Raw genomic sequence first — 25,016 nt, forward strand, 5'->3', positions numbered from 1 at the left:
CTTTAGGATTCTCTGTGTATAGTATCATGTCATCTGCAAACAGTGACAGTTTTACTTCTTCTTTTCTGATTTGGATTCCTTTTATTTCTTTTTCTTCTCTGATTGCTGTGGCTAAAACTTCCAAAACTATGTTGAATAATAGTGGTGAGAGTGGACAACCTTGTCTTGTTCCTGATCTTAGAGGAAATGGTTTCAGTTTTTCACCATTAAGAACGATGTTGGCTGTGGGTTTGTCATATATGGCCTTTATTATGTTGAGGTAAGTTCCCTCTACGTGTACATTCTGGAGAGTTTTTATCAACAATGGGTGTTGAATTTTGTTGAAAGCTTTTTATGCATCTATTGAGATGATCATATGGTTTTTATCCTTTGATTTGTTAATATGGTTTATCACATTGATTGATTTGCATATATTGAAGAATCCTTGCATTCCAGTGATAAACCCCACTTGATCATGGTGTATGATCCTTTTAATATGCTCTTGGATTCTGTTTGCTAGTATTTTGATGAGGATTGTTGCATCCATGTTCATCAGTGATATTGGCCTGTAGTTTTCTTTCTTTGTGGCATCTTTGTCTGGTTTTGGTATCAGGGTGATGGTGGTCTCGTAGAATGAGTTTGGGAGTGGTCTTCCCTCTGCTATATTTTGGAAAAGTTTGAGAAGGATAGGCGTTAGCTCTTCTCTAAATGTTTGATAGAATTCGCCTGTGAAGCCGTCTGGTCCTGGGCTTTTGTTTGTTGGAAGATTTTTAATCACAGTCTCAATTTCAGTGCTTGTGATTGGTCTGTTTATACTTTCTATGTCTTCCTGGTTCAGTCTCAGAAGGTTGTGCTTTTCTAAGAATTTGTCCATTTCTCCCAGGTTGTCCATTTTATTGGCATATAATTGCTTGTAGTAATCTCTCATGATCCTTTGTATTTCTGCAGTGTCAGTTGTAACTTCTCCTTTTTCATTTCTAATTCTATTGATTTGACTCTTCTTTTTTTCTCGATGAGTCTGGCTAATGGTTTATCAATTTTGTTTATCTTCTCAAAGAACCAGCTTTTAGTTTTACTGATCTTTGCTATTGTTTCCTTCATTTCTTTTTCATTTATTTCTGATCTGATCTTTATGATTTCTTTCCTTCTGCTAACTTTGGGGTTTTTTTGTTCTTCTTTCTCTAATTGCTTTAGGTGTCAGGTTAGGTTGTTTATTTGAGATTTTTCTTGTTTCTTGAGGTAGGATTTTATTGCTATAAACTTCCGTCTTAGAACTGCTTTTACTGCATCCCATAGGTTTTGAGTCATCATGTTTTCATTGTCATTTGTTTCTAGGTATTTTTTGATTTCCTCTTTCATTTCTTCAGTGATCGCTTGGTTATTTAGGAGTGTATTGTTTAGCCTCCATGTGTTTGTATTTTTTACACATTTTTCCTGTAATTGATATCTAGTCTCATAGCGTTGTAGTCAGAAAATACACTTGATACAATTTCAATTTTCTTAAAATTACCAAGGTTTGATTTGTGACCCAAGATATGATCTATTCTGGAGAATGTTCCATGAACACTTGAGAAGAAGGTGTATTCTGTTGTTTTTGGATGAAATGTCCTATAAATATCAATTAAGTCCATCTTCTTTAATGTATCATGTAAAGCTTGTGTTTCCTTACTTATTTTCATTTTGGATGATCTGTCCATTGGTGAAAGTGGGGTGTTATTGTCCCCTACTCTGATTGTGTTACTGTTTCCCCTTTTATGGCTCTTAGCATTTGCCTTATGTATTGAGGTGCTCCTATGTTGGGTGCATAAATATTTACAATTGTTATATCTTCTTGGATTGTTCACTTGATCATTATGTAGTGTCCTATTTGTCCTTATAATAGTCTTTGTTTTAAAGTCTATTTTATCTGATATGAGTATTGCTACTCCAGCTTTCTTTTGATTTCCATTTGCATGGAATCTTTTTCCATCCCCTCATTTTCAGTCTGTATGTGTCCCTAGGTCTGAAATGTGTCTCTTGTAGACAGCATATGTATGGGTCTTGTTTTTGTATCCATTCAGCCAGTCTATGACTTTTGGTTGGAGCATTTAATCCATTTATTTTTAAGGTAGTTATCAATATGTATGTTCCTATTACCATTTTCTTAATTGTTTGGGGTTTGTTATTGTAAGTCTTTTCTTTCTCTTGTATTTCCTGCCTAGAGAAGTTCCTTTAGCATTTGTTGTAAAGCTGGTTTGGTGGTGCTGAATTCTCTTAGCTTTTGCTTGTCTGTAAAGGTTTTAATTTCTCCGTTGAATCTGAGTGAGATCCTTGCTGGGTAGAGTAATCTTGGTTGTAGGTTTTTCCCTTTCATCACTTTAAATGTGTCCTGCCACTCCCTTCTGGCTTGCAGAGTTTCTTCTGAAAGATCTGCTGTTAACCTTATGGGAATTCACTTGTATGTTATTTGTTCTTTTTCCCTTGGTGCTTTTAATTTTTTTCTTTGTATTTAATTTTTGACAGTTTCATTATTATGTGTCTTAGTGTGTTTCTCCTTGGATTTATCCTGAATGAGACTTTCTGCACTTCTGGGATTTCACTGACTATTTCCTTTCCCATATTAGGGTAGTTTTCAACTATAATCTCTTCAAATATTTGCTCAGTCCCTTTCTTTTTCTCTTCTTCTGGGACCCCTATAATTCAAATGTTGGTGCATTTAATGTTGTCCCAGAGGTCTCTAAGACTGTCCTCAATTCTTTTCATTCTTTTTTCTTTATTCTACTCTGCCATAGTTATTTCCACTGTTTTACCTTCCAGATCACTTATCCGTTCTTCTGCCTCAGTTATTCTGCTATTGATTCCATCTAGAGAATTTTAAATTTCATTTATTGTGCTGTTCATCATTGTTTGTTTGCTCTTTAGTTCTTCTTGGTCCTTGTTAAATGTTTCTTGTATTTTCTTCATTCTATTTCCAAGATTTTGGATCATCTTTACTATCATTACTCTGAATTCTTTTTTAGGTAGACTGCCTATTTCCTCTTCATTTGCTTGGTCTGGTGGGTTTTTACTTGCTCCTTCATCTGCTGTGTGTTTCACTGTCTTTTCATTTTGCTTAACTTACCATGTTTGGGGTCTCCTTTTTGCAGGCTGCAAGTTCATAGTTCCCGTTGTTTTTGGTGTCTGCTCCCAGTGGCTAAGTTTGGTTCAGTGGATTGTGTAGGCTTCCTGGTGGAGGGGCATGGTGCCTGTGTTCTGTTGGATGAGGCTGGGTCTTGTCTTTCTGGTGGGCAGGACTGTATCCAGTGGTGTGTTTTGGGGTGTCTGTGATCTTATTATGATTTTAGGCAGTCTCTCTGCTAATGGGTGGTGTTGTGTTCCTGTCTTGCCAGTTGTTTGGCATAGGGTGTCCAGCACTGTAGCTTTGCTGGTCATTGAGTGGAGCTGGGTCTTAACGTTGTGATGGAGGTCTCTGGGAGAGCTTTTGCCGTTTGATATTATGTGGAGCCAGGAGGTCTGTCGTGGACCAAGGTCCTGAACTCAGCTCTCCCACCTCAGAGGCACAGGCCTGACACCTGGCTGGAGCCCAAAGACCCTGTCAACCACATCGCTCAGAAGAAAAGGGAGAAAAAAAGAAAGAAAAAATATAAAATAAAACAAAATAAAGTTATTAAAATAAATTTTTAAACTTATTAAAAATTAAAAAAATTTAAAAATATTAAAAAGGGAAAGAAGAGAGCAACCATACCAAAAACAAATCCACCAATGATAACAATCAGTAAAAATTATACTAAAAAAAAAGTCCATAAAAATGGACAGACAGAACCCTAAGACAAATGGTTAAAGCAAAGCTATACAGACAAAGTTACACAAAGAAGCATACACATACACACTCACATAAAGAGAAAAAGGAAAAAAATATATATATGTCTATATATAAAAAAAAAGGAAGAGAGCAACCAAATCAATAAACAAATCTACCAATCATAATAAACTCTAAATACTAAACTAAGATAAACATAAAACCAGAAACAAATTTTAGATGCAGCAAGCAAACCCCAAGTCTACAGTTTCTCCCAAGTCCACCACCCCAATTTTGGGATGATTCATTGTCTATTCAGGTATTCCACAGTTGAAGGGCACATCACGTTGATTGTGGAGATTTAATCCGCTGCTCCTGAGGCTGCTGGGAAAAATTTCCTTTCTCTTCTTTGTTCCCTCAGCTCCTGGGTTTTACCTTTGGATTTGGCCCTGCTTCTGGGTGTAGGTCGCCTGAGGGTGTCTGTTCTTCGCTTCGACAGGACAGGATTAAAGGAGCAGCTGATTCGGGAGCTCTGGCTCACTCAGGCCGGGTGGAGGAAGGGGTACGGATGCGGGGCGAGCCTGCAGCGGCAGAGGCCGGTGTGACGTTGCAATAGCCTGAGGCGCGCCATGTGTTCTCCCGGGGAAGTTGGCCCTGGATCCCGGGACCCTGGCAGTGGCGGGCTGCACAGGCTCCCGGGAGGGGAAGTGTGGATAGTGACCTGTGCTTGCACACAGGCTTCTTGGTGGTGGCAGCAGCAGCCTTAGCATTTCATGCCCGTCTCTGGGGTCCGCGCTGATAGCCGTGGCTCGCGCCTGTCTCTGGAGCTCGTTTAGGTGGTGCTCTGAATCCCTTCTCCTCGTGCACCCCGAAACAATGGTCTCTTGCCTCTTAGGCAAGCCCAGACCTTTTCCCGGACTACCTCCCGGCTAGCTGTGGCACACTAGCCCCTTCAGGCTTGTTGCCACCGCCAACCCCACTCCTTTCCCTGGGATCTGACCTCCAAAGCCCCGAGCCTCAGCTCTCAGCCCCCGCCCGCCCCCGGGTGAGCAGACAAGCCTCTCGGGCTGGTGAGTGCTGGTCGGCACCAATCCTCTGTGCGGGAATCTCTACGCTTTGCCCTCCGCACCCCTGTGGCTGTGCTCTCCTCCATGGCTCCGAAGCTCCCCGCTCCACCACCCCCGTGTATGCCCGAGAAGGGGCTTCGTGGTGTATGGAAACTTTCCCTCCTTCACAGCTCCCTCCCACTGGTGCAGGTCCCGTCCCTATCCTTTTGTCTCTGTTTTTACTTTTTTCTTTTGCCCTGCCTAGGTACGTGGGGAGTTCCTTGCCTTTTGGGAAGTCTGAGTTCTTCTGCCAGCGTTCAGTCGGTGTTCTGTAGGAGTTGTTCCATGTGTAGATGTATTTCTGATGTATTTGTGGGGAGGAAGGTGATCTCCACATCTTACTCCTCCGCCATCTTGAAGGTCTCCCCACACCACCTTTCTTGCAAGGACTTTTCAGTCTATCTGAAAGGGGTTAGATAAGGTCAGATTTTTAAAAATTAGATACATAGATAGAGAGAACAAATTGGTGGTTGCCAGAGGTGGGGGGTGGGGGGTGGGCAAAATGAGTGAAGGGAATCAAAGGTACAAACTCTCAGTTATAAAATAAATAAGTCATGGGGATATAACATACAGCATGGCAACTATAGTTAACACTGTAGTGTATATTTGAAAGCTGCTAAGAGAGTAGACCTTAAAAGTTCTCATCACAAGAAAAAAAATTCTGTAACAATGTATGGTGATGGACATTAACTAGATGTATTGTGGTGATCATTTCACAATATCCACAAATATCAAATTGTTAGGTTGTACGCCTGAAACTAATATGATGTTGTATGTCAATTATACGTCAATTTAAAAAAGAAAAGAAAAGTAACCAACACAAATAATTCAGCTCAACAATTCAAGTCAACAAAACCCTCCTTGAGGGCCTCAGTCCCCATGTAGTCAATGGTAGTTATGGTTACCAAGAAGCACTGGAGGGGTCCAAAGGAGGGATTGGTTGCTGCAACCAAGGGCCAGTTAGGGCTTTGTGGAGGGAGCAGATGTGATATGGGTCATGAAGGATGAACTGGATGTTAATAAACCTGAGAAGAGAAAGGCAGGCTTTGCTGGGTGGACACCCCGTATACAGAGTAATGGGTTTGGGGTGAGGGAAAGAGGGACTACTATAGGGGAAGCAGGAAACAGGATAGGAAGGTCATTGGAGGAAATTTATGTAGAACCCTGAATTCTTGTTAAGCCATTTAGATTTAGTACTGTCAAAATTAGTGAAGGATTTTGAGCAAGGAGTGACCTAATAAAAATGCTACCTCCAGATAGTTGTAGGATAAGGAGGAAAAATAAGCATACACATATTGTTAAATGTATTAAATCACCCTAATAGGACTTGGGTGGGGGACTGGGACAGAGAGGGCATATGTCAGTCTGACTGACTGAAAATTGAGTAAGTTTCTCAAGAAAGAATGGTACTAACTTTGAAGTTAGTACATATAGTAACGATGCTAATAAGAGGTATAAAAAGGTAGTTGAATCCATAAGGACTATTTTCAGAATCATAATAATAATTTAATAATTTGTTTAAAACTATTTCTAACAGACACATTCATTATTTTTGTATGTAAGTGCTTCTCCTGAGTCAAATGATGATTCTAAACAAGTTCCACTCCAAGTAGGGTCAACAGTTTATGATATTGTTTAGCAATACATTTATTCATAGGTATTACAAAGGTAAACATCAAACTTGTAAATTAATAACATTTTGGTGTAACTTCATCTTCTGCACCCAGTGAAATAACCAGTTAGGAGCTAAGTAAGCCCTTAAATGATCTTCTGGACAATCATCCTTTCTGCTTCGTGCCCACATCCATTAAACAGTAGAACGTTCGTTAGTCATAATGTATGACCGAAGGAATTTGGAGCAAGTCTCTAACCACAAACTGTGTCTAAACATAGACCTTTAAGAGTTTCTCCGATCTTAACATGTTTAAGTCTGTGACACTGCAATATGCAATGAATACAACCTAAGCAGACTCATGCCTTAGTTAAAATAAGGTTTTGCAATTACAGAAAATTATGGCAAGAGGCAATTATCCATAGGTCCACTCTCCCCTGTGAGTCTCCTACCATCCATTTTGCAAATAAGCATGAACTAAGGGAGTAATCTGTTTATAAATAGAGGAGAGCAACAAGTTCTCCTGATATGTCTAGGGGAAATGCATTTTCCAGTTAAAAATTATCTTTGTTTAAAAATAAGAATTTGAATGGAATACAAAAAGAGGAACAGCAGTTTTGGAGTGGGGGTGAGGCTAGACTGCTAAGCTAATAAAGCAAGAACTTAAGAATATAAGAATATATAGTTTAGCCTATGGAATAATCCAAAGGAATTTTAACTAGACTTAGAGATCACTTCACTAAGTCTTGATACTCTTTGGTTTGGGGCGGGTGGGGACATTGTTTTGTTTCGTCTTTGCTTTTGTTTTTTTGAAGACCTACCCAGAGCAAGAATTTTGCAAAGGCAAAACACCTGGTTTGTTCATTTATTGATCTATTTAAGTGTCCATTCTGGAACACTTCATAAACAATAGTCAGGTCTATACTTTTCTTCTCAAGAGTGGGGTCTGCTGGAGATGATGTGTTAGTTGTCTAGGTTTGCTTTTTAATTTTATGTTGGATTTGGGAATAATAAGATGGGGGGGAAATATTTTAACAATTGCTCTGTTACTTACAGTTCGGGAGATAGCACAAGACCACAGAGGTATCCTGTAGCTGGATCCCTAAACATAATTTCAAAGTGTGAGATTATTCAACAAGCCTGAGTAGAGTAACTACTGTGTGCAAAGCACAGTAGGTGTTGAGAATACAAAGATGAAAGCTTATGGTGCCTGCCCACAAAGCGCTCACAGTCTGAGCAAGTAGACAGTAACAGCAATGTGAAATTTTGAGTCCCGTTTCAGAAACTTCCCAGAGAAGGTACTACCAGGCGTCAGTCTTGGGAAGTTGTGGGAATTAGCCCTTAATGAACTGGGGGAAGGAAAGGAGGGAAAGAGAAAGAGTGTTCTAGGCAGAGGGAACAGTATTTGCTAAGGTCGTTAAGTAGAATACAGAAGAAACAAGTGTTCTGTACAATTCAGTGAGCAATACAAGATGACAGGCTAAAGTCAAATAATGAAGGGCCTTGCATGTCATGTTAAAAAGTTTGGATATCATCCTGAAGATAGTGGGAAGTGGCATAATCAGCTTTGCTTACAGAAGAGGTAAACACATCATTCGCTTTTAAAACTTATTTCTGAGTTCTAAATTTGTTAACCCAATAAGATAATTTTATTGTAGTTAATTAGGACTGGTTTTATTCTTCATTTATACCAGTGCTACGAAGGCAAATTAAGTATGAATTTCATTATAAAAATAGTACAGTTCTGTTTGTAAGTTTAAATCTTTATCAAACATAACACAGTGGGGAAAATACCTTAGCTCAAGGAAAAGCTTCTATAAAGTCAAAACTAGCCTTAAAATTCCACTCGGCATGTAGTCATTGTTCCAGGCCATTACGATTTTATCCACACAGAATATAACTGTATACTCTTAAAGCACTTTTACTACTTGAGATTTGTTCCATCTTAAAATTTGTACTAAAACTTACTGGAAAACTAGTTTGAAAATAAAATTGTAACTCAGCCTTTGCAGAAGCTACGAGAGGTTCTACACATTTCCCTTATTTGGCATAGCATCCCCTATTATATTGTATTGTAGAAATATAATATATATTATTATATTATATAATATAATTGTAGAATATAATTGTAGAAATACTATGGAAGCATTGAGTGTTATTTATCTTAAGTGTTTTGCCACTTTATAATATAATAGTGCTAGAATTTACACATCAAATCTAATGGAGAGCTCAACTGGTACCTTTAACAAATTGAGGCTATAAAATTATATAGGCCACTGATGTGTGCCTAGGGATGGATATTCAGCTGCTGGTTTCCTAGTGGAGAACGCCAGAATTCAGTGATCGGAGAAAAACTTGTTTAGGACCCTAAGCCACACAGAGTGCCAGAGGCACCCCTTCATCCTTAAGGTGAGTCTAGTTAAGGAGAAGAGGGGTGGGGGGATAGCTGTCCAAGATCTCTCCAAGGCAGTGGATTTTCCACAGATAGCAAGTATGCTGCTCTTCCTCTTCCTTAGCAAGGATAATCTGTAGATAGAGCAGTCCCAGAGGTCAGTTGGACAAGCTGCTTTCTGCAGTTATCTTACATTGGCCAAAGGAACCCGGGAAAAGAAACTTAAAGAAGGTGGACGTGAGCTGGACCTAGAAGGGGAATCTATCCTGTTAAGGTAGAAGGGTTGGAGAGAAGATTACGGTCAAAGGCAGACAAGTGGCAACATATGTTTGCACATGGCAGTATATTGCCTGGCTGATATGGAGGGCCATAAAAGATGGCACTGATGAAAGGACTAGTGTTTAGATGAAACTACCTGTTATATTGCAGTGAGGTTCATCCAATTATACAGGACCTTCTGCCTTTTACTGACATCTATGTGAGTAGTCACACGATTAGGTGGCTGGTGTTGGGGTTCTGGGGGCCTGTATAGCAGCCCACCTCCCTGAGGAGATGAAGACGGTGGGGACAGCCTGCTGAGCTCCTGAGGGGTGCACTGGAGAGTCATAGCACTGGGCTAGGGAAACAGCACTCACAAACCATTGCTGAAGCAGCAGTGCCCAAGGCCTGCACACCAGTAGGAGATGGTCCTCACCCTACCTTGGATGTGGCAGCAGTCAGAATTCTCAAGGTAAAAGAATGGTCTGCCCAATTGAGGTGAACTTGAGAAAGGGCAAATGCAAAAGCAAATACTGAAATAGGAAGAAGGAATCAGAAATGCAGGATGGAAAAAGGTGGGATAATAAGACAACAGAGAAGGAAGTCAGCCTTGTCACCTGCTAATTTGTCACACTGCCACCATAAGCATAGTGTTTTTCCTCAAGCTTTAAATTCTTTAATTTTTCCTATTAATTTTCTCTGTTTTACCTTTAATATGGGAATAAGAATCTATCATATATACATATATAATTTTTGTAAGGCCATAATAAAAGCATTTGGAGGTCATTTGGTTTCCAAAGAAACCAAAATTAATTTTCCAAAGAAAATTTTTCTAATATGCCATGAGTTTTTACTATATTACTAGCATAGCTTTTTTTCTTTTTTTTTTTTTGCGGTACGCGGGGCCTCTCACCGTTGTGGCCTCTCCCGTTGCGAAGCACAGGCTCCGGCCGCGCAGGCTCAGCGGCCATGGCTCACAGGCATGTGGGATCTTCCCGGACCGGGGCATGAACCCGTGTCCCCTGCATCAGCAGGCGGACTCTCAACCACTGCGCACCAGGGAAGCCCCTACTAGCATAGCTTTTAACAAACAAGAATTGGCTCCAGATCAAATCCTCCTGTGTGATATGATTGAATGGGTGCTTCACCAACTACAAATGATATAGATCACTATTATGTTTAGCGGAGACTCCTCAGACCTGCTCATTTGACTCATTTACATGCAGTTTTTCCCACTACGTTTGAAAATATTCCCCATCTGTTCTCTAGTTCTGATTTATAATTTCATCACTGTCTTGAAAGATGATGACCATAATATCCTTGACATAGTCAATATAATAAATAAAAATTGCTTCTGAATTTTACACTTTCACAGCTTTTTCATAGCTAGAACTTGTTCACACAAAAGTTCTCAGAGTTACACTTAAGTTCTAATTAGAGCTCTAGTTAAAGCTATGTTTGCTAAGTAGTCTTCATAAGCATTAACATTCCATTTCTGTGTCTGGGTCCTATTGCCACCAACTGTCCTTTCATATCACAAAATATTATAAAATGCAAAAGATTCTAGATTCTTTTTGTTTTGCCAGATCACATTTGTGTGAATGTTTGCAATTTCCCTAATGAGAAATAACTTTAAGAAAGAAAGGCTGATTTTGCCTGTTCTTGCATCCATTCATCTGGAATACGCAAAAGCAAGGGAAGTCATTTGATGCTATGGTTGTTCCTCATGATTGGATTTCACTGTCACACTCAAAATACGACACTGAGCAAAGAAACCAAGATAGGATGTGTAATTACATGCAAGGACATCGAAAACTATATTAAAAAGCCCTGCCTTTCTGCAGTTTTCTTGCTTCCTTCCACTTGTCTATAACAGAAGTACCACCCTTACATATAGCAAATTCACAGTTTTGTTAAATACAATTTATTGAGCCCTAGTGTCAACCAGGTACCATTTGGGGTGTGTATTACTTCAGTTAGTCCTCACAAGAATATTAAGAAATGCATATTATCCCTACTTGACAGACATGGCAGTGAGACTTGGAAAGGTTAAGTGACTTTCTCCCGACACATACCAAAAACACGGTGTTGCTTGGGTTTGAACTGAGACTTATTTGACTCTAAAACTCATGATCTTACCCACTCTTCTGTCTCAATCATATTTCATATCTTTCTGTCAGGGAGTTGTATAAGAAAAAAATTTATTCTGTGGTTCTCAGACTTTCTAAAAAGGCCAAGTCTTCCTGTAAACTCTAATTCTTGGTATAATAAACTCTTGGTATAATAAGGCTAGAAAAAAGGCTAGCACAAGCAACTAAAGAAGAAAACAACCTCAAATAAAATAATTTAGAACTTAAAAATACTATGCAGTGAGAAAATAGTATGGTTGTTCTAATTCTGAAAGCCATGGAAAGAGACCTGTAGTTGAAGGTCACTGACAGGACCTCCTTACATCTACCTGGCAGCTTCACAGTCATCCATATTGACCACATATGTGCCTGAAGCCAAAGGTTTTCATTTAAAGGTTTCCACAAACAAATTATTACATTTCTAGGGAGAAATAATTCTAGGCTAATTTTAAAATTAACAATATGAATTGCTCAATTTTTCCACTTTCTTCTAAAATGAAAACTTGGAATATGATGGACTCTACGGATGTGCTCCATGCAGTAATCATTTTAAGTATATATAACAGATCTAAGAACATAGACTTTTTTTTAATATGTTTATTCATGCCAAGAAACTCTCTCAAAGACTGCCTTAGTTTGGCATCTACCTTTAACACATCAACTACATAACTGGCACACGTCCATCTCCCTTTGTACTCTACAGACAGAAACCATGTATGGGGCATGTTTCCCCACACGATTTTTTTCAGAGTTTATGCTGCCAAACAAGCATTAAGCTAGTCTAAATTCCGGGCAAGTATGTAACTTTACAGGCACACAGTACTGCACCAAAACATTGAAGAGAACTTTCTATTCATCCCACTCTGCTAACAGAGCCATTCAATCCTGTCCAGAAAGATGAGTCCATTTTAAACCCTCCTTTGATTCTACAGATTATGAGGAGGGAGAAGTTACTGCTGAAAAAATGAAAAAGAAGGGAAGAAGAAACAGTCATGGCCCCCAAGAAGCAAGAGCATGTTTTTCAGGTTTCCCAGGTTCCAACATTTTGTGTTAGAGAGGGCAGAAGAGATAAGAGCTGGAAAATGAATCCTTTTCACAACAGTGTTCAGGATTTCAGCAAAGTGAGTTTAATTTCAGACTTTTTAAACTGAAAGACATTTCAGAGAATATACAGTCCAAATGTATTTTTGCTTCTAAGAACTGTAAGGTAAAATGCCCCAAACTCATTTAAAAGTCCAAAGACTATTTTATATGCTAGCTTGAGAATTCTTTAGCATCAAAACTCACCAGGTCATAGTTTTAGGAAACAGTATTTTCTTTTGTCCCCTATTGCCTTTAGGTACTCCTCAAACTAATACTCAGGAGTTATTTGAATGCTATTTCTTCACATCACTGCAAGTGTTTTAACACAGGGGCTGGGAGATATCCCACAGCCTATGTACATCAAACACAATTTATCAGCAAATTAAATTCAAGTATGCATGATAATTCATGAATAATTTGAGGGAAATAGTAACTATAGTATCAATTTGGAACAAAACCAAAAAGTCAAATCTCACTTGGTTTAATGGCATATGAAACACTTGGGCACAAGCTGATAGTTGCTTGCATTTAACATTTTGAACACCAAATAATCTTATGTCTTAATATGATGAAGCCTGCAGAGTCCCCCTTCCTGAAAAATTCTTAATACTTACAAGGAATAATAAGTCTAGGATTTCTTAACTACCTCCTTGCTCAAGGAAGAGAGAGAGAATAAATAACCACTTAGGATGAGATCTTTCCTTGCTATGCTTTATCATAGAGTGAGTTTTTCATATGTTAGAGGAAAAATTATAAAAGTAAGCATCACAATACATATTGTATATATACAAAGATATATGTATGTACACCATATGTCAAAGAGAGAAAGTATAGATATTCAATCTTGTTGAATCTTCACAACTTTCTATATTGGGGTGGATGCAGCATCTATTTTTCAATGTTTTTTAATCAAGTTTTCAAACTTGAAGTTGAAGGTATGACACAGATTCAGAAACTGTTAACATTCTGCCATATTTGCATGCAGTGCTTTAGCACCATCTTTAAACACAGGTAACTGGTCAAATCTCCCCCCACACACACTACTGGGATTCACATTGCACCGTTTGCATATTTCCAGTGATAGGAACCTCATTATCTCCTAATATATTAAAATGTCCAATGACCACAACATTTTTTTCTTTCACTGAACTAAAATCTGCCTTTCTTTTTACCTGCTTATTCTAGTTCTGCTCTTTGGAAAGACATGGTCAAGATCTTTTCCTCCTTCTCTAAACAGTCTTTCAAAATCCTCAAGTCCACTCTCACAACAGACTAGCTCAGATACAAATCTCATCTTGTAAGTTGAGTACAGTCAGGGGGGTGGGGGGAAAGATAGGATGATGTAAGGAGAGGAGGGACTATAGGCCTTCTTAAGGGTTGGCCTTTTTCCCCACAGGTTTTGATACGTAACATTTTTCATTTTAATTCAGTTTGAAATAGTCCTAAATTTCAATTTTGTTATCTTCTTTAAATCATGAGTTCTTTTGAAGTGTATTTCTTCTTTTCCAAAAGAGAGGGATTTTTTAGTTTTGTCATTGTTGTTGCTGTTTCTATCTTATTTGCATTGTAGTTAGAGAACAAAATCTGTATATTGCAATTTTTGAAGTTTATTTAGACTTGTCTTAAGACCAGAATATAGTCATTTTATTTTAATATTTCCTCAATACTTGAAAAGGTTATGTGTTCTGTACAGTGTTCTGTGTATGTAAGTTCAAAGTTTTTAATCATGTTATTCATATTTTCTATTCATTTCTGAAAATGTAGGTTTATTCTTTTAGTTACTGGGAGAGATATGTTAAAATCTCTTACTGTGTTTATTCATTTTTCCCTTTAGTTTTATCCATTTTTGCTCTATCTATATTGAGGCTATGTGATTAAATGAAGTTAAATTTAGAATTTCTACATTTTCCTGGTAAACTAAACCTTTATCATTACACAGTACTACATTTTATTCTGTAATCTTTTTTCCCTTAAAGTCAACTTTGATATTGCAAAGCCAACTTTCTTTTGGTTAGTGTTTGCATAGCATATTTTCCATCTTTTTTCTTTAATCTACCTGTGTCCTTATATTTAAATCATTTCTCTTGAAGCAACGTATTTGGGTTTTGATTTCGTAATCAACCTGAGAATTTTCAGTTTTTATAAGAGCATTTAATTCACTTACCTTTAAGGTAACTATTGATATGTTTAGGTTTAAACTACCACTTTACTCTCTGCCTTTTTTTTTCATTCTGCACATTTTAGTTTCTTTTTCTTTCCTTTCTTGCTTTCTGTCTAAAATGATGTACTGTTTTGTATTATTCCATTCTCCCCTGTATTAGATTTGCAGTTTTATACTCTTTGCTGTTCTTTTAGTGTTTCCCTAGGGAATACTTTAACATGTACCCTTGACTTATCAAAGTTCAAAATAAATTGGTAGTTTTACCTCTTCCCAGACTATAGAAGGACCTTAAAAAACTTAAACTCCATTTACCTTCCTGCCAACCCATGTGCTTTATTCCCATGTATTTTAATTCTAATTTTTTATAAATCACAAAACACCTTACTATTTTTGTTTTATATAATTGGTGTTCATTAAGATTTACCCACATATTTATCCTTTCATTGCTTTTCATTTTGCTGGAATTTTGAATCAGAAAGAGACAAGAAAAAGGAATTGAGTACAAATTTGATGAGTCACACCCCTCACTCCCTTCATACTACTATCCATTTGGAATTCAGAAAAATATAAGGGCCCTGAGGCATATGGGGAAACATTGTGCAGAAACCTCATAAGTACGATGTAATGAAATGGGCAGGAAAATACACACAAGAATGTAACATTCTCTGAAGGCAAGAGGCACAAAGATACACTTTATTTTCAAAGTCTTAGGCAGTTAATGATTTGGAGAAGTATTGCCAAGTTATACTCAGCAAATTTAGTAGTATGCCTCAATTTAATGGTCACAAAAGCTGTTTATTGTTGAATGAACAACAAGTATAATGTTAATTGGTCTCATACAATTAGGAGGTCACCAGGCCATGCTTGTTATAATTGGCATTGCCACGGCCAGGGGCTTATGTGACCTCAAGTGATGACTGGCCTGATGGAGTAAGCCAGGAATGTGTGTGCTTTGGGCTAGAGAGACTGACTGATCTGACTGTAAGGCCTCAAGGAGGGGGACCAGGAATCAAGCCACAGTGCTCACGGAGGGCATGGAGGACTCAGTTGAATGTTCTCAGTCTCCATCCAGTTCATCAGTCTCCAGGGGTTTGATCTGGAGCTGGGGATAGGAGGGAGGTGGGAGGGGCATGGTGAAGCAGTGGAGCACCAGGAAAACACAATTGAAATATCAACGCAGAGGCATCCCCTAATAAGATGGGATCATAATTCCTCTGAAGGCCATCCAGTTTGAAGTAGATGGCCAGCTTGTATGGGATGGGCTTGAACTTGCATACAGTCTTTAATTCCTGGTACTCAGCCATCCTAGAGCAAAGACTAATGGTGCTGCTTATTTCAAAACACAGTTTTACCTCCACAAGGTTGTAGATTGATGATTGATTGTAATATCATTCCAAATACCAGGGTCATCCTTTCCCAAGCATTTTTTAATGGATAATTAAGTTTAAGAAGAAAGAAGGGAGTTTACCTGGGTATGACATATTCTCAGAGATGCCAGAGAACACTCCTGACAATTAACAATCATTTATCAGTAGAAAATGTCTTTCCCTTAAGATTCTGAAAGCAATAAGCTTCACTTTGCCAGTGTGCAAAAAGAGGGGAAGAATGAGGATTAAGGTCTTTGTGTCCTTGCTTTTCTCTGTTTTAGCCTATGATTGGTCCATTTGGTTTGTGTGTAGTACAGAGGAGTCATGAGTTGATCGTTCATGTTCACCAGTTGGTTTTCTCCCCCACATTCATGAACATTTAATATGAATTCACGAGGTTAGACATGAACTGTATGTCTAACCTCATCCAATCATCTTGCAAACGAACACCACTAGCCACAGAGGAGACTAGGTGAGAGAGGGTCGATGTGCAGTGCAAATCCATCATCACTGCTGGTGAAGCAACTGCAAGTACATGTAGCACGATTTTTCCATACGGGAACAGCATATTTCAAGGTTCTGTTAGAACACAGTGCAATGTCAAGGACTTCCAGAACACTTGATTCACCACTCTCTAAAACAAAGAAATTAACTATCAGGGAGGCTGATATTTGTTGATTTGGGTGATATTTTTGTTTATCATTTAAAGCACACCAAACTATTAACAATCTGTTTGGCCAGAACAGATAAGAATTTAGAACTATAAATCTACTGCTGGCCATCAACGAAGTCAGTCCTCTTTTGTTACTTAATATCAGTATTTACTTTCTCCTCTAGAACTGCTTAGCTTGGGTGAATTCTAGCTGATAATTTCAGAAGGGTGAAAAGCTAACTAGAACTGGGCATTTTGCCCAGATAAATCTGATTCCAGTACTATGAAAGAAGCAGCAAGGGAAATAGAAAATTTTGACAAAAATTGTTGATAATTGGCTAAGGATTGAGGAGGGAAACAAAAGATTTGGAGAGCTATGAAAGTTATTCTAATGTAGAAGAAAGATGCAAGGGAGGAACCAACGCCCTAAAGATTAACAATCTTCTCTTTAAATTTGAGAAAAATTACGTATTTATATAATATATATATAAGAAATTTATATACATATATGACTACAATGAAACTCCTGCTATCCCGAACTCTTAAGAAATAAGCCTTTCTGGAAACCTAAATTGCAGAAGCAAAATAGAAATCTTAAGTTTGAATCTCTGCTCTGTGTGACCTTGGGCAGGTCACTCATCAACCTACATTTCAGTGGCAACTCCTGCCTCACCCAAAAATTGTGGATAATGAAACCATTATTCCACAGGGTTGTTACTAGGATTAAATCAGAGGCCTGTAGATCTAATTTCCTAATCAAATAATAGATGTTTAAATACTGTTAAATATTTGCCTATTTTTATGCCAGTTAATTTTAGAATTTTAACAAATTTGTATGTGAAATTATATAAAATATTACACACCTTCTCCTTAATCAGATTTCAATCAACATAATTTAATGTCTTGATTACTCAGGTTATCATTATTAATAGCCATTAATGGATGAGGCAGCGATAAAATAGCAATGCCTCAGCACTTGTTGAAATAGTTGCTACCTTCCAGGATTATACTGAAAAATAAGATTAATATCCAAAATAACTGTAAGATCTTCACCCAATGAGTCCCTTTTATTCAAAAAGTTTCATAGATGAAGTAGAAAGAGTACTTTGCTGGGAACTAATTTATTGTCCTGTCACTAGAGAAAGGAAGAAAGGAAGAGAGAGAGGGAAAGAAGGCAGGCAGGCAGGCAGGCAGGAAGGAAGGAAGGGGGGGGGGGAGGGAGGGAGGGAAGGAAGGAAGGAAGGAAGGAAGGAAGGAAAGGAAAGAAAGGAAGGAAAGAAGAAAGAAAGAGGAAGGGAGGGAGGAAGAAAGGAAGGGAGAGAGAGAGGAAGAAAAAAAGAAAGAAAGAAAGAAAGCAACCAGGAGTAAAGTAGCTCATCCTTATAGCAAACATGAATCTTGACCTTTTTTTTCCTATTTTACTCCATTTATGAGATTAAATTAGTATGGTTGGGGAAGACACAAAATAACATTTTAGACCCACACAGATCAAGAAATAGCAGCAACTTGAACTTAACCACTACCTTTTCTTTACCATCAAATAATATTTACAAAGCATGCACAGTGTCCAACTCAGAACTAGTCAAGATATGGTTATTTTACTCTAAGAATTTACGGTCTGGAAACAAAAAGATTTATTTTGAAAATTCTGAACTTTTTGAAATCTGTGCATTATCATTAAGGAAGACAGTCTATTTTACAGGTGGAGAAACAGAGAGAAAAAGAATTGATGCCATGGCCCTAGATCACAGAGGCAGTGACAGAATAAAAATAATTATTTTTATTTTTATTATTCCTATTTCAGGAATAATATTCCTATTTCAGTGCATTATCATCAAACACACCATCTGGTCAATGGTGGCTTATTCCAAAGTAGTTCTGAATTATTCCCTAAATGTAAAGCAGCACAAATTAGAAAAGTTTAAGTGGTAATCTAAAGCATTTAAGGTACACAAAGTCTTTGCCCAGGAAAACACAGTGAAGTGACTCCATGTCGTGGTAAGTTATCAAATTATGGAAAGAACATAGCAGAGATTAAAATGTTGCATAAGAGAGAGAAAGCAGCATGAGTCAGGGGTTTGGGAAATATGAGTCAGACTGAAGGGCAGGAGCCAAACACATAGAGAATGTGGGCCTAAGCAGGGACTTAGTGGACACGACAGAGATGTGGACACAGTTGCCTCCATTAACTTTGAGAGAAAACCAAACATGCAGTTCCATAGACTGGGGATCATTGTGATAAAGGGGCTAGCAGTGAGAGCTGAGCGAAGATCAGCTGGATTATTTAACGCAATGAGGATGCCAAAGTCAGCAAGAGAGGGACCTACAATAGTATAAATCACTAGAAGGGAGAGTGTGGGCACATTTCTGAAAAATGAGGAAATCACCAAATATTGCCATTAGCTATTCTTAATGCATTAGAATGATGAAATGTGAGTTGATTTACGTGTTGTGATATTTTAGGAAGCACATTCTATTATTTTGTACTTTGGTAATGTTTCCATTAGGCTATGTCTACATAGTTCAGAGCTGCTTCCTGTGGTGTGCAATCCAAACTCTAATTGCACCTATAAGGCCTTGAATTTTGCTCATGACTTGAGCTACCATTTTATGAGCACCTTCAACCAGGCACTGCACCAGACTCCTCATACACAGCACCTCCAGCCGTGCTGATTCCAGCTATCTGCCATTCTTCTCATGCAAACTGCTTTTGTCTTATCAGCGTTTTCTAATGTGATCTCCCTTCTGCCTAGAAATAGCCTCCTATTTCTGCCAATCCATGTACCTTACCTTCTTCAAAATGCAGCTCAAAATTCACCTCCTCAGGCCAGCCTTCCACCACTGATGCTGCTGTCTTCCTAGCTTTGCACTTCTCCACTCCATTGCTTTACAGCCATTTCCATTTACTGACATCTTGCTGTGTTTCTTACGTCTTGCCTGTTACTCAGCCTTGTAAATGTTTAGTTCCATGAGATAAAACACTGATCCTACTTTCTTTAAACTCTAGGCATCAGTTCTTAGCAAACAATCTTGGTTCATTCATCCATTTATTGAACAAATATGTTTCGAAAACCCACCCTGTTTCTTGTAGTCTGCAAGGTGCTAGGAATACAGAAAAAAGTAATACATAGTCCCTGTCCTCAAAGAGCTTGGGTTCAGGGCCCAGGGAATGTGTTAACTGTCTGCCTAAAGAACCTAGTGAGCTTAACTGTCAAGGATAACTTACAGATAGTTTAAAAACAAAACAAAAACTCCTCTCCCCAAAGTACTGTTTCCTAGATTATCAGGAAAACCATAGCTGATGTGAGTAGTTTCCATTATGAATAAAGAATTGCTTTTGCTAATACAGGTATTCCCTCCACGGAGGACTTTCATAAACATACCTGGGGGAGACAGGTCTTCTGGTGCATCTGCACAGAGATGGATATTCTGCTTTGAGTTTCTAACATAGGAGTATATTTTAGTGATTTTCTTATCACATGATATTTAAGACATAGAAATGCATACAAGTAGAAAAGATAAGCATAAAAGAGTTTAACAATGTAAAACAGTTCTTACATGATTTTGTATAGATGTGTGAATAAACAGCATCTCAAATTACAACTTTCAAATTAATAAAACCGTGTTACTTAAATAAATCAATAAATTGATGGCATAATTGAAGATAGTTCAAAGAAATCCAGTCTATCTACACAACCTTCAGCATTAGATAACCTGCTAAGAGCAAAGAGGATAAATATTCTAAACTCAAATTGGAAAAGCCATAAATGAAAATGTAGTCTGTTCATTTACTAGCAGATCCAGCTCAAGGTATAAGATGAAGCATCCATTCAACTCCTTTGGAATAATTTCTTGAAGGGGATTTCATGCAACTGTGTTTTATTGAATTTCAGGGAGGTTTCCCATCTGCAAAAATTAAAACTAAAAGTGAATCCAAGTAAGTAGAAAGTGTATTTAAAATACTACCAGTCAGGGACATCCCTGGTGTTCCAGTGGTAAAGAATCCACCTTCCAATGCAGGGGACACGGGTTCGATCCCTGGTCAGGGAGCTAAGATCTCACATGCCGCAGGGCAACTAAGCCCACGTGCTACAACTATTGAGCTCGTGCACCTCAACTAGAGAGGCCGCGTGCCGCAAACTGCAGAGCCCATGCACCCTGGAGCCTGCGTGCCACAGCTAGAGAAGAGAAAACCCATACACCACAACTAGAGAGAAGCCCGAGCACCACAACAAAAGATCCTGTGTGCCGCAACTAAGACCCAATGCAGACAATAAATAAAATATTTTTTTTTGTAAAAAAAGCTTATTCTATAAAATAAATAAATAAAATAAAATACCACCAGTCAATCCTAGGTGAGGTGAGTCCTGTTGCAGTTTTGTTTGTTATTGATAGAGAAAGGAAAAGAATATAGTGGCAGTAGAGACAGTGGTATTTTATTTTATTTTTTATTAAATTATTTTAACTCACCTAATAGTTTTATTAAATAATCCTCCTTAGAAGGCAAACAGACCTGGTTCTTAAAAAGGAATAGGTCCAGGGAGCATGGCTTTTATGTTTGAAATCTATTTAATGATATATTAATTCCACTGGAAATGTTAGCCTATTAATCAAAGAGAGAACTAAATGACAAAAAATAATAGGAAGGAAATCACATCAGGAATGCGATGGGGTGGAGGCAGTTTGCAGAGGGATGTCTCAGAAAGAAAAGCCACAGTCACTGGTGAAGCCTCCTTTAGAAAATGTAGCAGCCAGCCTGAGCCCTTGATCTTCTGCCAGCATGTACCAAGGAAACTTGCCACATCTGAATCTCACATTGCCGTATCTCTCAGTGCTATTATCACTGCAAATGCTGGCAGATGTTCTTGACATAAAACAATATGAACTCTGCTGTCATTTCTGCATTAGCGGGTCACAAAGCTCTGAAGAAACCCCAGTAGACATGTTTTCATCAAGTGCATACGAGAAAATAATAAAAGACACAAAAAGGGCAGATAATTTCAAAGCAAGATTGCTGTACCTCTGCATAGTACCTGAAAAGGACAGAGTTGTAATCACCGCTTTGAAAATAATAGTAATAATAATAAAAAATTTCAAAACAATAAGAAAAAATTCACCAAAACTTTAAAACCAGATAATAAGAATTATGTAAGTAGATGCTTTTATAGGTTATTATCCAATAAACAGTCATACATCCCTTGAGTATTCTTTATCTCCCCTCCCTCCTTCTTTTGGAGAGAATCTCTCTTATCATTTCCACACCCAGCTAACTAAAGCCGATATCTGAGGGCAACTCTCTTATAACCCGAGCTTCCTACATTATTACACTGGGTGTAATATTACAGGGTGTAATAATGTGCATTTATGTGCACAGTGCAGCAGTTATGTTTGAAAATAAAGAAAGATGAAACACACCAGGGGCTACTCTCTGAGCTTCTTAAAGGGAAGGCAGGATTTAAGGAATAAATTCTAATTACTGATGATTCATTTTTGGTACTGATTTTTGCCCCACTATTTCTTCCAAAGCACCACCATGGGTCTGCCACAGTGATGATCTAAACACCCCTAAACCTTTCTCAGTTTTTATGCAAAATTTGTCATCTAGGAATTACAAATTTTAGATATTTTTTTAATGAAGCTTAGAGTCTTCAATTGTTGAAGAATGCCAAAATTTTATAATCCTTTCATCTGTGCTATTTAAACTCATAATATGAGAGATTTGAATGAATGAAAGGTGATATGGATAAGGCAAAATTATATTTCACTTATAAATTACTGTAATATGAGAGACACACACAAGTGCCCATCATATTTTGATCTCAAAGAAATTTGTTATAACAAGTTCATATTATGACTGAATATTTTTTACTTTTCTGGAACTATAATCTACCTACTCCTTAAGGTACATTTAGTAAACTATTACAAGAAGTGAAATGCTTTGGGAAAATATGTATTTTAAACTACACCAGCCTATCTCTCCTAGAGGAATGTGATTAAATTGAATCCTTTTTATTTTGAAATTTGCAATGAAAAGTTTATACATTTATGTTGTGCTAAAGTTTACCAAAAAAAAACAACAACAGCAACAGGGAATGCATAATATTAAAGTTTGATTTTTACCTAGTTATTGGGCAGATTTTTAGAGATTAGTTACTAGAAATTATTTCAAATGTCATATACTGGGTGGAAAAGCAAGTATCATACAATTTATTTACATTTTAAAACAATACTGTATGCTCTAATGGGTGCATAACTGTATAATAAAAGTATAAAAAAATCTCAGGGAAGGATTCACACCTACCAGGATGGTAGTAGGTGGGGGGGTAAAGGGATGAGGATGGAGTAAGGCTTTAGGTACATCTCCAGTGTTTCATTTCTTAACAAAACGAAGTGAGCTGAGGCATGCATGGCAGAATGTTAGCATTTGTTAAATCTAAGTGGTACACACTGACATCTATGAAATTACTTTTTGAACAGTTGAAATAATGTATCATTTTAAGCATTTCCAATATAACAGTATTACAGAGTAAAAACCTGGTTTCTTTAAGAAAAGTATGATGGCAAAATGGAGGAACTATCAACATCTTCACAACCGACTCAAACTATTTTTGTGCTGTGTGTCTTTAACAGACATAGATGAGTGCACTGCAGGGACGCACAACTGTAGAGCCGACCAAGTGTGCATCAATTTACGAGGTTCCTTCACCTGTCAGTGCCCTCCTGGGTATCAGAAGCGAGGAGAGCAGTGTGTAGGTAAGTACAACAGTGCACTAAGCCAAGTCCTGTCTGGAGCATCTTAACTGTTTAAACCTCAGGCCTTTAAAACAAAGCACTCATCTTTATTTGGAGAATGATAGTGCTTATTTTTTCATTGACTACCAATCCATTTTCCATGTTAACAAGAAAAAAACTAGCCTTAAAGGTTGAGCATATTCTGGGTATCAAAGTTTTGGTTACATGTTAGACTAAGCAAAAGCAGAAATTTGGGGTGTGAATGAGACCACAAAAGCAACCGGGAAAATCATTTTAAATTAGTTATTTGGTACCCTACCACTAAAACACTGGTGCTATGGGCTTCATTCACTGGTTGTAGCATAGCATAGCTTATAGGGCAAATGGTGAGGTTCAAATCCCAGCTCTACCCCTAACCCACTTTGAGACCTTGGGCAAGTTACTTAAATACTCTGTGCCTCACTCTTTTCCTTTGTACTATGGAGATAATACCAGTCCCTATCTCAGGAGCTCATGTGCAGGAGTGCTTAGAATGGCTCCTCGTTCTGGGTTGTATAGCTGTGTGCCATCGTTATGTAATGAGTTAACAGACTCGTACTAAACATTCTTTACGTGGCAAATGAGTGCAGTGCTAGGGATGCAACACATGTGCCCTCCTTGAGAGCTCTACTTGAGCTCTCTGAGGACAGGGGCCAGGACTGGTTTGTGTCATTGTTGTCTCCCCAGTCCCTGAAGAGTGCCCACCAAGTAGGTGCTCAATGCATGCTTTTTGAATGACAGGAAGAACACGATATGGGGAGGCCAACTGGCAAATGAGAAGTAAACTAAAGTGTTCAAGTAAACTAAAGGGTTCAATCTTGAGGCCCAGCACTAGGATGAAACTCTGTAATTGACTCCCTCTGTCCACTGATTTACATACCACCTCTTACCATAAGATCAGTGAAGAGTCCTTATTTTCTCTTAGGAACAGAGGATAATGATGTGGGGACAGGCAACCCAGCACCAATTTTCACCTGAGAATGTGAGCTCTTGGTGTCAGGATGTCAACACTGAGCTCCTTATGGGCCCTGGCCCTGTTCTCCTGCCATGGGGTTGTGCATAGGTGCTGGGGCTAGCGCCCAGCCTCTGAGGAAGGACCAGGGCTTGCACTGACTGAAGCTGTGACTTAAGAGAAAATTGTGTGGAAAACTCCACAGGCACCAAAATTTTGCCCACTGTATTCGTCAGGAAAATAAACAATTGAGGGTATAAAAAGTATAGAAAAAGAAAAAACCCAGCCTACTATGGGAAGAATCAAAGCGAATGGAACTTATGGTTAGAGCCCTTTATGGTATGGCAGGAGATGTCCTTAAATTCAGATCTAGGACTTCCCTGGTGGTCCAGTGGTTAAGACTCCATGCTTCCACTGCAGGGGGTGCAGGTTCGATCCCTGGTCATCCCTGGTAGGGGAAATAAGATCCCACACGCCACGTGGTGCCACCAAGAATTAAAAAAAAAAAAATTCTGATCTAATCATGTGGCTTCCTCACTGTTCCCCTCACCCATAGAACCAACACTACATTCCTCAACCGAGCATATAAGGTCTTCCTCTATCTAGCCCTTGCCCAGCTCTATTGTATCAACACTCCTCTCCTGCCAAAATAATTACAACACTCCAGCTTTGTCCCACTAGTTACAGTTCCCCAATACATCACACAGTGTCACACTTCAGTGCCTCTACCAGAGACATGCAGTCCTAACAAACTCCCGTTCAACTCTCAAATTCTA

The 25,016-nt window shown here is 38.3% G+C and overlaps 1 protein-coding gene and 1 long non-coding RNA gene across 5 annotated transcripts in view; one reads left to right on the forward strand and one right to left on the reverse strand.

The window, feature by feature from the left end:
• The window catches only part of LOC307196119, a 433,371-nt gene that overhangs the window by 225,777 nt on the left and 182,578 nt on the right, over positions 1–25,016 (reverse strand). For all 3 annotated transcript variants that reach the window (XR_013831041.1, XR_013831042.1, XR_013831043.1), the window contains exon 4: positions 5,089–5,265. This is a non-coding gene — a long non-coding RNA (uncharacterized lncRNA). The remainder of the gene's footprint in view (positions 1–5,088; positions 5,266–25,016) is intronic.
• EFEMP1 (EGF containing fibulin extracellular matrix protein 1) overlaps positions 1–25,016 on the forward strand; it is a 69,058-nt gene that overhangs the window by 28,295 nt on the left and 15,747 nt on the right. For both annotated transcript variants that reach the window (XM_079940857.1, XM_079940856.1), the window contains one exon: positions 23,148–23,270. In XM_079940857.1, the coding sequence (XP_079796983.1) occupies positions 23,148–23,270 (123 nt within the window). The remainder of the gene's footprint in view (positions 1–23,147; positions 23,271–25,016) is intronic.

The sequence above is a fragment of the Stenella coeruleoalba genome, assembly GCF_951394435.1.
Source record: "Stenella coeruleoalba genome assembly, chromosome: 13".
NCBI classification, from domain to species: Eukaryota; Metazoa; Chordata; class Mammalia; order Artiodactyla; family Delphinidae; genus Stenella; species Stenella coeruleoalba.